The 14,722-nt window shown below is 42.4% G+C and overlaps 1 protein-coding gene across 4 annotated transcripts in view; it reads left to right on the forward strand.

Moving 5' to 3' along the window:
* Window positions 1-14,722, forward strand: part of DUS2 (dihydrouridine synthase 2) — a 625,618-nt gene that overhangs the window by 300,304 nt on the left and 310,592 nt on the right. For all 4 annotated transcript variants that reach the window (XM_063945271.1, XM_063945269.1, XM_063945270.1 and 1 more), the window contains one exon: window positions 5,055-5,141. In XM_063945271.1, coding sequence (XP_063801341.1) covers window positions 5,055-5,141 — 87 coding nt within the window. The remainder of the gene's footprint in view (window positions 1-5,054; window positions 5,142-14,722) is intronic.

Here is a 14,722-nt window from a genome sequence, read left to right on the forward strand (position 1 = left end):
TGTTATCCCCGGTGCTTGTTGGGACATTGGAGATGGAGGTTTATTACGTGCATGTCATGTGCGGTTCATCAGAAAAGGTATAGCATGGCTCCACAAGTAAAACCCAATACAGTACAACGTTGTATAACGTTTCTTACATGGAATGTCGAAGGGCTAAACACTCCGATTAAACGTAAAAAAGTTTTGCAACATTTAAAAAGGCTGCAACCGGACATTGCGGTGCTCCAAGAAACGCATTGGAGAGCAGACGACCCTAATATACTACGCGAGGTGTGATGTGTCTGCTGCCTCATATTTAAAAAAGAAAAGGGGAGTATTGATTATTGTTCGTAGATCTTTGCGATACAAAATAATAGATTCAAGTCTAGATGCGGAAGTTCGCTACTTATTCCTTAAATTGGACATTGAAGGTGAACTATTTACTGTAGCGACTCTGTACGCCCCCACAGGTCCTACACCTTCTTCACCGACATTTATACAAAATTACAGGACTGGACGGAAGGGGTGTTGGTAGTAGGAGACGATTTTAATACCATGTTGTCTCCCTCTTTTGACCAATCCGATTTTCCCAAGAATTGTCTTGTTACGTTGTCTCCTGCGCTAGCACTCTTGACACCAAACCCTGAGTTTGGTAGATCCTTGGAGGTACCAAGGATACTCTGCGGTGTAGCCTGTCTCTCCTGTGAATATACTCTGCGGTACAGTCTGCTTCTCCAGTGATTACACTCCGTGGTGCATCCGGACTCTCTTGCTATTGCACCCTGCGTGAGCAGAGTATTTGCCTTGGCTTCCAGTAGCTTTTCTCCAGCGGTACTCAGTTTTCACTACTCTCAATAATCTACCATTACAGCTAAGTGCTGTCCCTGCAATCCCTAGCATCACTTTAAAGCTTGACTACGATCTCAAGCATCATAAAACACCTTAACCCAATTCCTAAGTCACTGGTCTCAAACCAGTAGGAATTCAGAGACTCTCTTTCTTGGTTATTGTTTTGTTGCACTTTCTATGACTTTTATTATTTAATAAAATCCTTAAAGCTATCTCCAGTTGTCGTGGTCACGCCTTCGGGCATTGGTGCTGCAACCCCAGCGCATGTCTAGGAGTCCCATCTCACTTCCTAAGTTCAGGTACCCGTCAGCTCCTACAACTGAGGCTTCCTGCTACCAACACCAGCCCTCAGTTGTGACAGGTGTCTTGAGCACATTTATTGAGAACGTTACACTCTAGAAATTTTGGAGCACAATTTGTTTCCTTTTTCAGGACTTTATATAGAACACTGTTGGCAAGTCTCACTATTAACAAGTTTAAAACTGACCCCTTTCAATGATATTGAGGTACTCCCCGTTATTATTTTACTTAGCTTTAGACCCACTTATACGCCATTTCTAAGATTGTACGGAGTGGCATGGGGTCCACATTGGTGATCATGAACTAAAAGTAACTCCTTATGCGGATGATCTATTGTTATTTTTTGAAAATCCTCATGAGGCTATGCCTGTCTTGATTAGGATGTTAGAGGACTCTTATGCGATATCGGGATTCCTCATTAATAAAGCTAAGTTTGAAGCCTTAGCATTACATAAAGCTGCTAAAACACGCTGGGGTCACAAGTTCCCTTTCAGATGGGCTGTCTCTACTCTGAAGTACTTAGGATTGACGATCACCCCCACCCCGTCCAATCTGTACAGGGCAAATTTTCCTACTATAATCAACCGTATCCAGTCTGACTTCAGAGCATGGAAGCACTTACCCCTATCTTACCCTGGCAGGTGTCATCTCATAAAGATGATCTCCTTCCCTCGTTTGCTGTATCCTTTACAGATGTTACCCTTGATGGTCTCAGTTCTAAATACTTCTGTAAGTAAATTTATATGGGCAGATAAAAAAAACATGCATCTCCTTGTTTAAGCTTACTCAATCGCCGACGTTGGGAGTGCTTAATTTACCATGTTTTCGCACATATGCATTAGCAGCAAATTATAGATATGCCCTATACTGGCTACGAGATTCAGAGCACTATGCTGACACAACTTTGGAACAAGCATTCTGCCCTCAGATACTGTTGTCTAGCCTATTACATATACAACCTACTAACTTTCCTGATAGTGTTTCCCAGAACTTACTATTGACTACTACATGCACAGCTTGGAGGATGACTAGAAAAAAGTTAGGGGCCTCTGCCTCTCAAACGATTTTCATTCCTATAACGCATAATACTGGATCCTTAGATGCCTATCTTCTGAGGTATTTACTTCTTGGTCTCGGAAAGGTCTTCTCTTGATTCACCAGTGTTTAGACGTAAACACCCTACAGATGCGTACATATGAACAACTACAACAGTCATATACACAAATATCTATACCTCTCTCTGCATATTTTCAGCTTTGTAGTTTTATAAACAAAGTGGTTTCGACCCTATTGGACAAAGATAAGCTGTGTAAAATCGATAACATAATTACTCGAGACTCCTCATTGACTTGTTCAACTTCATTTATTTTTTCCCTTGTAAAAAGTCAGTTAAACTTAGAAACGCTAAATTCAGGTCTGGTAAAATGGAAAGGGGAGTTTCCCGATATACCTATACAAGATTTTTTGTCCTCATCAAATCAAATAAACACCTCATTTTGACATCATATGCAGAGATGCATTATAAGTTACATCATGCTTACATCACACCTAAATTACGATTTTTAACAGGTGCCTCCCCACACTCCAGCTGCTTTAAATGTATGCAACCAGATGCAGGTCTTATGCACTGTATGTAGGCGTGTAAAGATGTTCAGACATTTTGGGCATTAGTTCAAGTCTTATATCAATGACACTCTTAAGCTAAGGTTTACAATCACCGCTGCGTGGGCAATGTGGAACATTTATACTCCACATTCTCACCACAGATTGTCTAAAGGGGAGAAACTGTTAGCAAAAATAGCAGCAGCAGCTAAGAAAACAATTCTGTCGCAATGGGTCACTTCTGGTACCATATCCCTGGTGCTACTTATGCCTAGAATAGAGCACTTGCTCCATATGGACTGGTTGGAAACATCTCTCAACAAAGAGAGCAATGTGGAAAATTTTTTGGGGTGTTTGGTTGCCTTTCATACATACATTACCCTCAAATAGGAAGGATATTCTCCGTGCTGCAATAAGCCTGACCTCTTGGTATAATTTAGAATCCCTGACATTAGGATCCTTCTAAGTTTTTGTGAAACAAAATACAATGTTTACACACTATGCTGTTCTATTATTCATCAAGATTGTGTGTAGCCCTCAAGTTTTCATTTTTGATGTACCAGTGTCGACTCTGTTTGTCGACCCATGTTGTGTTATTCTCATTTCATCTCTGTAATTTGCATATACAGTTCTATAATAAAATATGTTTTAAAAAAAAAAAAAAGTGGGGGATGTTAATTATAATGTTTACCAGCCCGGTAAAGAAAGCCTGAACAGATTTACCATGTAAATCTTATAAAAACTTGGAAGGATAGAGTAGCTATGTTAGCCATCTTAGTCCCTCTAGTAAACCCAGTGCCTTTTGGTTCCTTGAGTAACAATAGCTGAAACCCTCTCAAGTGTTCCACAGCATGGCTAAATTTTTTCATAAGAAATAGAATGTTTGTTTTCATACAGTACATACCGGGTAAAACAGTTATTAAACATGACATAATCACTGACCCAGGGGTTCAGGGTAACCTAAAGCCCTATAGCATACCAGAAGCCCAACTGCATCTGCAGTGTTTTCCGTTAGTTGAATAATGTGTCAAAGTTTGATGCCTCTGGTGGATGACGTTATTGAAAGACTACAAACAGCAAGGCACCTAACCACTCTAGACTTTACCAGAGGGTATTGGCAAGTGGCATTAACAGAAAATGCCAAAAAACCTGCTCTTTCTGCATCTGAAGGGTTGTTCTAAAACAACATGTTGCCATTTTGGTTACATGGGGCACCAGTCACCTTTCAAAGAATGATGGATAACATTTTAAGGCTCCATAGAAATGATGTAGTCATATATAGTCACGATTGGCAGTCTTACTTACCCAGGGTACAAGCAGTGTTGGGATCCATCCCTAAGACAGGATTGACAGCCAACCCAAAAAATGTTGTATAAGGTTGGAAGAAGTCAAGTATCTGAGATACACCATTGGCAGAGTTTTGATAAAACTTACAGTGATAAAAATACAATATAATACAAAAATAGCAATACATATTGGACATAACCCATCAATAAGCAGCAGGTGAGAGCTTTCTTAGGAATCACGGGGTTTTATAGAAGGTTTATACCCAGTTTTGCCACCATTGCTGGCCCACTGACAGACCATACCAAGGGCAAACAGAAAGTTTATGGTTTCTGACCAATATGGAAAAATGTTTGTGATTGCAAAACAGACTGGTTAAATGTTTTGGGTTTTAATAAAAACTGGTTAGGGGTTCCTAGGGTGGTGGAGAGAGAGGCCGGGTTCCATCCACTAAGCCCTTTTCGGGGTTTTAGTAGCCAGAGATCAGGCTAATTAGTGCTTGCACCTGTAGCAGCCAATAAGGGCATTACTCAGGGTCTTACTTCCTGGGGGAACAGGTAGCAAGCTTGTTCAGATAATGCGCATATGCCTTTGTTGTGGTAAGGGCATTAGGTCTTACGACTCTGAGAGGGAATCTGTGTGTTAGGTTGTGCCCAGACGGGTTGGGATTTATTTTAGGTTTTGTTTATATGTACTGCCCAATAAACCTATCCACGGCTAGATTGGATGGAAACTCTGGATTGTTGTGCTTTTTTCATGGCTGCTATATATATATAATTTATGATATAGGGCAATGATGGAAAAATGTGTTTAAAAAAAAAAAATACTGCTGGTGAATCATACAAAACCAGTATACTGTAGTATTCAGTTACAGATCTCCATTAGAACAGTGTGGTAAACTTTGGACCTGTCCCAATCTGGTAATTCTGCCGACCTTCTAAGGTTTGGTACTACAAACCGCTAGTAGTTAATTATAATTATACTGTTTATTTAAACTTGGTTTTATTTGTCTTTGATCTTGTTTTTTTTTTCTCCTGCAGGAAGAAAGAGGAACGGCCTCAACACCCTGTCCACTGCAACTTTATCAAAGCAATATCTGAGTCCATATCAATTCCTGTTATTGCCAAGTAAGTAAAAATACTAATCTATTGCGAAATACAATGAAATATAAATTAGAACATTATAAATTAATACTCGAATAAACGTAAGATAGAAATATATATATATATATATATATATATATATATTGGTGATGAGCGGGTTTGGTTCCTCGGAATCCGACCCCCCCCCCCCCCCCCCCACGAACTTCACCTATTTTACACGGTTCCGAGGCAGACTCGGATCCTCCCGCCTTGCTCGGTTAACCCGAGCGCGCCAGAACGTCATCATCCCGCTGTCGTATTCTCGCGAGATTCATATTCTATATAAGGAGCTGCGCGTTGCCACCATTTTCACTCGTGCATTGGAGATGATAGGGAGAGAACGTGCAGCGTTCTTTCAGTTGTGTTCAGTGTGCTGCAAATATCTGTGCTCAGTGTGCTGAAAATATCTGTGCTCAGTGTGCTGAAAATATCTACGTTCTCTGCCTGAAAAACGCTCCATATCTGTGCTCAGTGTGCTGCAAATATCTGTGCTCAGTGTGCTTTATTGTGGGGACTAGGGGACCACCAGTATTATATAGTAGGAGGACAGTGCAGAGTTTTGCTGACCAGTGACCACCAGTATTATACGTTCTCTGCCTGAAAAATGCTCCATATCTGTGCTGCACTGTAGTATATAGTAGGAGGACAGTGCAGAATTTTGCTGACCAGTGACCACCAGTATTATATCAGTACGGTACAGTAGTCCACTGCTCTACCTACCTCTGTGTCGTCAAGTATACTATCCATCCATACCTGTGGTGCATTTTAGTTGTGCGCAGTATATATAGTAGGAGGACAGTGCATAATTTTGCTGACCACCAGTATATAATATATAGCAGTACGGTACAGTAGGCCACTGCTCTACCTACCTCTGTGTCGTCAAGTATACTATCCATCCATACCTGTGGTGCATTTTAGTTGTTGTGCGCAGTATATATAGTAGGAGGACAGTGCATAATTTTGCTGACCACCAGTATATAATATATAGCAGTACGGTACAGTAGGCCACTGCTCTACCTCTGTGTCGTCAAGTATACTACAAAAGTTCAGTAAAATGACCCAAAAATCAAAATTAAAAGCATCTGATGAGAAGCGTAAACTTGCCAATATGCCATTTACGACACGGAGTGGCAAGGAACAACTGAGGCTAGTGGTTCAGATTCACATGAGAATGGAAGCACTCATCCTCTAGCTAGAAAACTGCAGTGCCGCTCCTAGATGGGCCAGGTGTTTGTGTCGGCCACTTGTGTCACTTAGCTTAGTCACACAGCTACCTCATTGTACCTCTTTTTTTTTTTCTTTGCATCATGTGCTGTTTGGGGACTATTTTTTGAAGTGCCATCCTGTCTGACACTGCAGTGCCACTCCTAGATGGGCCAGGTGTTTGGGTCGGCCACTTGGGTTGCTTAGCTTAGCCATCCAGCGACCTTGGTGCACCTCTTTATTTATTTGCATCATGTGTTGTTTGGGGACTATTTTTTGAAGTACCATCCTGTCTGACACTGCAGTGCCACTCCTAGATGGGCCAGGTGTTTGTGTCGGCCACGTGGGTCGCTTAGCTTAGCCATCCAGCGACCTTGGTGCACCTCTTTTTTTCTTTGCATCATGTGGTGTTTGGGGACTATTTTTTAAATCTGCCATCCTGTCTGACACTGCAGTGCCACTCCTAGATGGGCCAGGTGTTTGTGTCGGCCACTTGGGTTGCTTAGCTTAGTCATCCAGCGACCTCGGTGCAAATTTTAGGACTAAAAATAATATTGTGAGGTGATCAGAATAGACTGGAAATTAGTGGAAATTATGGTTATTGAGGTTAATAATACTATGGGATCCTAATGACCCCCAAATTCTATGATTTTTGTAAAAAAAAAAACACCCGAATCCAAAGCACACCCGAATCCGACAAAAAAATTTCAGGTAGGTTTTGCCAAAACGCGTCCGAATCCAAAACACGGCCGCGGAACCGAAACCAAAACACAAAACCCGAAAAATGTCCGGTGCACATCATATATATATATATATATATATATATATATATATATATATATATATATATATATATATATATATGGAAATAATGAGGCGGCACTCTGCGTTTTGTAAAACAGCAAAACGTGTAAGGGTGCAGATCTGCACCATTACACGTTTTGCTGCTTTACAAGACTCCGAGTGCCGCCTCATTATTTCCTTCTGGTTTTATGCAAAGGGTTTGTACCCGTGGAGGAAGGCACCTGAGCAAGTCAGCCCCATAGCAGGGGCAGAGCCGAGTGCCGGAGCATAATTTGTGTGTGTGTGTGTATATATATATATATATATATATATATATATATATACAGGTTGAGTATCCCTTATCCAGTAACTGTAGTACTGGTCGCACAGGTTTAATTCTTATTATGAGAATGACCCCAATTTATATTATTCAAAGCACATTTGCGTTATTCATAACCATTTAAGGGGTGCTACCACAGGCAAAGTAAATCTGCATGAAAAAGAGAGAGAAAGGGTTCGAAATGCCCTAGAGTGGTGCACACAAAGTTTAATTAAAATATAACTTTTAATATAATATATGGTAAAACCAGCGAATATTAAAAGAAAAAGTAAAGAAGTGTAAATAAGAAAGAAATCGTGATTAAAATTAAAAGAGCTGCGCACCAGATGTCACCCAAATGATTTTTATATTGTTTATAAGGTTATAGATTAATGAAGAGTGTATCAGGAGTATGTAATTCCTGTATAGCTGTGTTTCTACTAGCTATAGAGGAACTCCTTCAAAAAGTGTCTCAAAATTTTCTAATCCCTCCCAGGATTCATGAGATGAGACTATTGTGAAAACAGGACTCCAGTTTTCATAGTGTGTGCTGTAATAAGATGATAATAATACTCTAATAGTTTACTGTGTTTCAGAAATAGCAGTAATAAACTTAATCTCCCAAAGCTGTGAGCTATGTTTTTAATGTATCACAAAAATCGTAACAGAAATCTGGTTAGACTTTGAATGTATCTCAAGAGTATCTGAGTGCCCTCATGCACTTCATAAATGTTGTTACATCCTCTAGAGAAAAGCCAATAAACATATGATACATTTGTATCACATAGGAGAGAAACAGCTGCTGTCAGTTCACAAATTGAGCTCTGGCAGCCTGATGTCTTTTAGCCGTTAATACGTGATGATCTTATCTTGTTTAGTTGTAACAAGGGGAAGAGTTTGTTTATAGCTGCCGTCGCTGCTGACAGAAATGAATCAGCAGTTCCTAGTCACAAAGTTATTTACTTAGCACTCTATCTCTTTATGTGGCTGTATTATTTATTTATTTATGTGGTCCATATGAGACCATTCAGGATGTGCCTTCAATAGGTCTATAACAGCTGAGAGATTATTGTAAATGTGAACCGTGTCACTGTGTTACGACGTATATCTAGTCCTTTATTCAGTAATTTTCAATATATGCACATGTATATCAGTTGTTTGATGTTGCTTATATAAGGACTGAGTACTACAATCTACAAGAACACCTTTCACATTTGCTGCACACAGTATATTTCAATATGCACAAAGGAGTCTAACATTTCAAACTGTTTTCTCTACCTATCCCCGCAATTTGCATGGGATAATCACTCTTCATTAGATCAATACTATCTAATCTAACATAGTGTCTGGTGACTGTCTGCAGTGCGCAGCTAGCCTGACGCACGCTTCGCTGTTCGCTTCATCAGAGGCAAAAAAAAAAAGCGAACAGCGAAGCGTGCGTCAGGCTACAATAATCTCTCAGCTGTTATAGACCTATTGAAGGCACGTTAATGAAACTCTTTCCATGAACATCACAATAAATGTTTAAAAACTGTGACTTTGTGGGTGTATAATATATCAAGGTATCAGAATTTAATTATGTAAGTTTAACCACTAGTGCATTTCTTTGAATTATCTAAATAAAGGAATAAACAATGCACAGAATATTCTAAGCATAGAGTGAGTCCTCACTATCTTCTGTTACAATAGGAGATATTAAATCCTGAATGGTCTCATATGGACCACATAAATAAATAAATAATACAGCCACATAAAGAGATAGAGTGCTAAGTAAATAACTTTGTGACTAGGAACTGCTGATTCATTTCTGTCAGCAGCGATGGCAGCTATAAACAAACTCTTCCCCTTGTTACAACTAAACAAGATAAGATCATCACGTATTAACGGCTAAAAGACACCAGGCTGCCAGAGCTCAATTTGTGAACTGACAGCAGCTGTTTCTCTCCTATGTGATACAAATGTATCATATGTTTATTGGCTTTTCTCTAGAGCATAGGTTCTCAAACTCGGTCCTCAGGACCCCACACGGTGCATGTTTTGCAGGTCTCCTCACAGAATCACAAGTGAAATAATTAGCTGCACCTGTGGGCCTTTTAAAATGTGTCAGTGAGTAATTTATACACCTGTGCACCTGCTGGGTTACCTGCAAAACATGCACTGTGTGGGGTCCTGAGGACCGAGTTTGAGAACCTCTGCTCTAGAGGATGTAACAACATTTATGAAGTGCATGAGGGCACTCAGATACTCTTGAGATACATTCAAAGTCTAACCAGATTTCTGTTACGATTTTTGTGATACATTAAAAACATAGCTCACAGCTTTGGGAGATTAAGTTTATTACTGCTATTTCTGAAACACAGTAAACTATTAGAGTATTATTATCATCTTATTACAGCACACACTATGAAAACTGGAGTCCTGTTTTCACAATAGTCTCATCTCATGAATCCTGGGAGGGATTAGAAAATTTTGAGACACTTTTTGAAGGAGTTCCTCTATAGCTAGTAGAAACACAGCTATACAGGAATTACATACTCCTGATACACTCTTCATTAATCTATAACCTTATAAACAATATAAAAATCATTTGGGTGACATCTGGTGCGCAGCTCTTTTTAATTTTAATCACGATTTCTTTCTTATTTACACTACTTTACTTTTTCTTTTAATATTCGCTGGTTTCACCATATATTATATTAAAAGTTATATTTTAATTAAACTTTGTGTGCACCACTCTAGGGCATTTCGAACCCTTTCTCTCTCTTTTTCATGTATCCCTTATCCAAAATGCTTGGGACCAGAGGTTTTTTGGATATTGGATTTTTCCGTATTTTGGAATAATTGCATACCATAATGAGATATCATGGTGATGGGACCTAAATCTAAGCACAGAATGCATTTATGTTACATATACACCTTATACACACAGATTGCAGGTCATTTTAGCCAATATTTTTTACAACTTTGTGCATTAAACAAAGTGTGTCTACATTCACACAATTCATTTATGTTTCATATACACCTTATACACACAGCCTGAAGGTCATTTAATACAATATTTTTAATAACTTTGTGTATTAAACAAAGTTTGTGTGCATTGAGCCATCAAAAAACAAAGGTTTCACTATCTCACTCTCACTCAAAAAAGTACGTATTTTGGAATATTCCGTATTTCGGAATATTTGGATATGGGATACTCAACCTGTATATATATATTTCTCTTACGTCCTAGAGGATGCTGGGGACTCCGTAAGGACCATGGGGTATAGACGGGCTCCGCAGGAGACATGGGCACTCTAAGACTTAAGATGGGTGTGAACTGGCTCCTCCCACTATGCCCTTCCTCCAGACCTCCGTTAGATCCTGTGCCCAGAGGAGACTGGATGCACCGCAGGGGAGCTCTACTGAGTTTCTCTGAAAAGACTTTTGTTAGGTTTTTTATTTTCAGGGAACACTGCTGGCAACAGGCTCCCTGCTTCGTGGGACTGATGGGAGAGAAGCAGACCTACTTTACTGATAGGCTCTCCTTCTTAGGCTACTGGACACCATTAGCTCCAGAGGGTCGGAACACAGGTGTCGTCCTCGCTGTACGTCCTGGAGTCCGCGCCGCCGTCCTCCTCACAGAGCCGGAAGATAGAAGCCGGGTAAGTATATGAAGCAAGAAGACAACAAAGGCGGCAGAAGACTTCAGTTCTTCAGAGAGGTACCGCCAACACGCACAGGCACAGCAAGGGTGCAGGGCGCAGGGGGGGCGCCCTGGGCAGCAATAATTACCTCACATAACACTGGCACCATTGTTAGATACTGCGGAGGCAGTATATTATAAAACCCCCGCCAGTATAAAAAAATGAGCGGGACCAAAGCCCGCCGTCGAGGGGTCGGGGCTTGATCATCCAGCACTAACCAGCGCCATTTTCTCCACAGCATGCTGCAGTGAAGCTGCTCCCGGACTCTCCCCTGCTGAACCAAGTAACAGGGGACATAAAACGAGGGGGGGGGCACATTTATTTGTCGCAAATCATATATATAAAAAAGCGCTGTATAGGCTGGGACTGTGTTTTCAGTGTCTAGTGGCGCTGGGTGTGTGCTGGAATACTCTCTCTCTGTCTTTCCAAAGGGCCTTATTGGGGGGCTGTCCCCATATTCATATATCCCAGTGTGTGTGGGGGTGTCAGTACGTGTGTGTCGACATGTCTGAAGCGGAAGGCTCGTCTAGGGAGGATGCAGAGCAAATGGTGGTGGTGTCTCCGTCTGCACAGCCGGCACCTGATTGATTGGACATGTGGAATGTGTTAAATGCTAATGTGACTTTATTACATAAGAGATTGGACAAAGCAGAGTTCAAGGACAAAATAGGGAGTCAATCCATGGCTTTGACTGTCACAAGACCCTTCAGGGTCCTATAAACGTCCCTTTTCCCAGGTAGTAGACACTGATACCGACACAGATTCTGACTCCAGTGTCGACTATGATGATGCGAGGTTGCACCCAAGAGTGGCCAAGAGTATTCAATATAAGATGTATTACATATCACAGAGGACCCTTCTGTCCCTGACACGAGGGTCTGCATGTTTAAGGGAGAGAAACCTGAGGTAACGTTTCCCCCATCTCATGAGCTGAACGCTTTATTTGAAAAGGCTTGGGAAACTCCAGACAAGAGACTGCAGGTTCCCAAGAGAATTATTATGGCATATCCTTTCCCCTCAAAGGACAGGTTATGGTGGGAGTCCTCGCCCACGGTGGACAAGGCCTTGACGCGCTTATCCAAAAAGGTGGCGCTACCGTCCCCGAACACGGCGGCCCTAAAGGATCCTGCGGATCGCAGGCAGGAAACTACCTTAAAATCAATTTATGCGCATACGGGAGCCCTACTCAGGCCTGCAGTAGCGTCGGCATGGGTTAGTAGCGCAATTGCAGCGTGGGTAGATAACTTGTCATCTGACATTGACACCTTAGATAAGGATAGTATTTTGTTGACCTTGGGTCACATTAAGGGCAAAGCGTTATATACGAGAGAGGCTGCGAGAGATATTGGGCTGTTGGGTTCAAGAGCCAATGCCATGGCAGTTTTTGCTAGAAGGTCCCTGTGAACCCGTCAATGGACAGGTGATGATGATTCAAAGAGACATACGGAGGCTTTGCCTTACAAGGGTGAAGTTTTATTTGGGGAGGGCCTTGCGGACCTGGTTTCCACAGCTACCGCGGGTAAGTCTTCTTTTTTGCCTTATGTTCCCCCACAGCAAAAGAAAACACTTCAATACCAGATGCAGTCCTTTCGGTCGCATAAGTTCAGAAAGGGTTGGGGCTCTTCCTTCCTCGCCAGAGGTAGAGGGAAAAGAACACCAGCTACATCTAGTTCCCAGGAACAAAAATCCTCCCCGGCCTCTACAAAATCCACCGCATGACGCTGGGGCTCTGCTGCGGGAGTCCGCACCGGTGGGGGCACGTCTTCGTCTCTTCAGCCAGGTCTGGGTTCAGTCGGATCTGGATCCTTGGGTGATCGAAATTGTATCCCAAGGCTACAAACTGGAGTTCGAAGATGTGACTCCACACCGATTTTTAAAATCGGCCTTGCCAGCTTCTCCCCCAGAGAGGGAAACAGTTTCAGCTGCCGTACAAAAACTGTGTCAACAGCAGGTGATTATCAAGGTTCCCCTAGGGCAACAGGGGAAAGGGGTTTTATTCAACCCTGTTTGTGGTCCCGAAGCTGGATGGCTCGGTCAGACCAATTCTGAATCTAAAATCCCTAAACCTATATTTGAAAAGGTTCAAATTCAAGACAGTGATCTCCAGCCTCGAAGGGGGGAATTTTATGGTGTCACTAGACATAAAGGATGCTTACCTTCATGTCCCCATATATCCTCCTATTCAGGCGTACCTGAGATTCGCTGTACAGGATTGTCATTACCAGTTTCAGACGTTGTCGTTTGGGCTTTCCACGGGCCCGAGAATTTTCACCAAGGTGATGGCGGAATTGATGATGCTCCTGTGCAAGCAGGGGGTCACAATTATCCCATACTTGGATGATCTCCTGATAAAGGCAAGATTGAGAGATCAGTTACTAAAGAGCGTGTCTCTCCCCCTGAGAGCACTACAACAACACGGCTGGATTCTAAATCTACCAAAGTCGCAGTTGGTTCCGACAACTCGGCTGTCATTTTTGGGCATGGTTCTGGACACGGAAAAAAAGAGGGTTTTTCTCCCAATGGAAAAAGCCCAGGAACTCCAGAGCATGGTCAAGGACCTGCTGAAACCAAAAAGAGTGTCAGTTCATCAATGCACTCGAGTATTGGGAAAAATGGTGGCTACGAGGCCATTCCGTTCGGCAGGTTCCATGCAAGAACTTTTCAGTGGGACCTTCTGGACAAGTGGTCAGGGTTCCATCTACAGATATATCTGAGGATAAGCCTGTCCCCCAAGGCCAGGGTCTCTCTCCTGTGGTGGCTCCAGAGTGCTCACCTTCTAGAGGGTCGCACGTTCGGCATTCAAGATTGGGTTCTTGTGACCACGGACGCGAGCCTCCAAGGATGGGGAGCTGTCACACAAGGAAGAAATTTTCAGGGACTATGGTCAAGCCAGGAGGCTTGTCTACACATCAATGTGCTGGAATTAAGGGCCATATACAACGGCCTGCAACAGGCGGAGAGTTTTCTTTGCAACCTACCCGTTCTGATCCAATCCGACAACGTCACAGCCGTGGCGCATGTAAACCGCCAGGGCGGGACAAGGAGCAGAGCGGCAATGGCAGAAGCCACCAGGATTCTTCGCTGGGCGGAAAATCATGTAAGCGCTCGGTCAGCTGTCTTCATTCCTGGAGTGGACAACTGGAAAGCAGACTTCCTCAGCAGACACGATCTCCATCCAGGAGAGTGGGGACTTCATCAAGGGGTCTTTCCAGAGATAACAAGTCGTTGGGGACTTCCTCAAATAGACATGATGGTGTCACGCCTCAACAAAAAGCTTCGGGACGCACTAGTGACACCGTGGGTGTTTCAGTCGGTCTATGTGTTCCCTCGACTTCCACTCATCTCAAAAATATTGAGAATCATAAGACGAACAAGAGTGCAGACAATACTCATTGTTCCAGATTGGCCTCGAAGGGCCTGGTATTCAGATCTTCAGCAAATGATCGCGGAAGATCCGTGGCCTCTTCCTCCCAGGGAGGACCTGTTGCAACAGGGGCCCTGTGTGTTTCAAGACTTACCGCGGTTACGTTTGACGGCATGGCGGTTGTACACCAAATCCTAGCTAGGAAAGGTGT

The sequence above is a fragment of the Pseudophryne corroboree genome, chromosome 11, assembly GCF_028390025.1.
Source record: "Pseudophryne corroboree isolate aPseCor3 chromosome 11, aPseCor3.hap2, whole genome shotgun sequence".
In the NCBI taxonomy this organism is placed as follows: Eukaryota; Metazoa; Chordata; class Amphibia; order Anura; family Myobatrachidae; genus Pseudophryne; species Pseudophryne corroboree.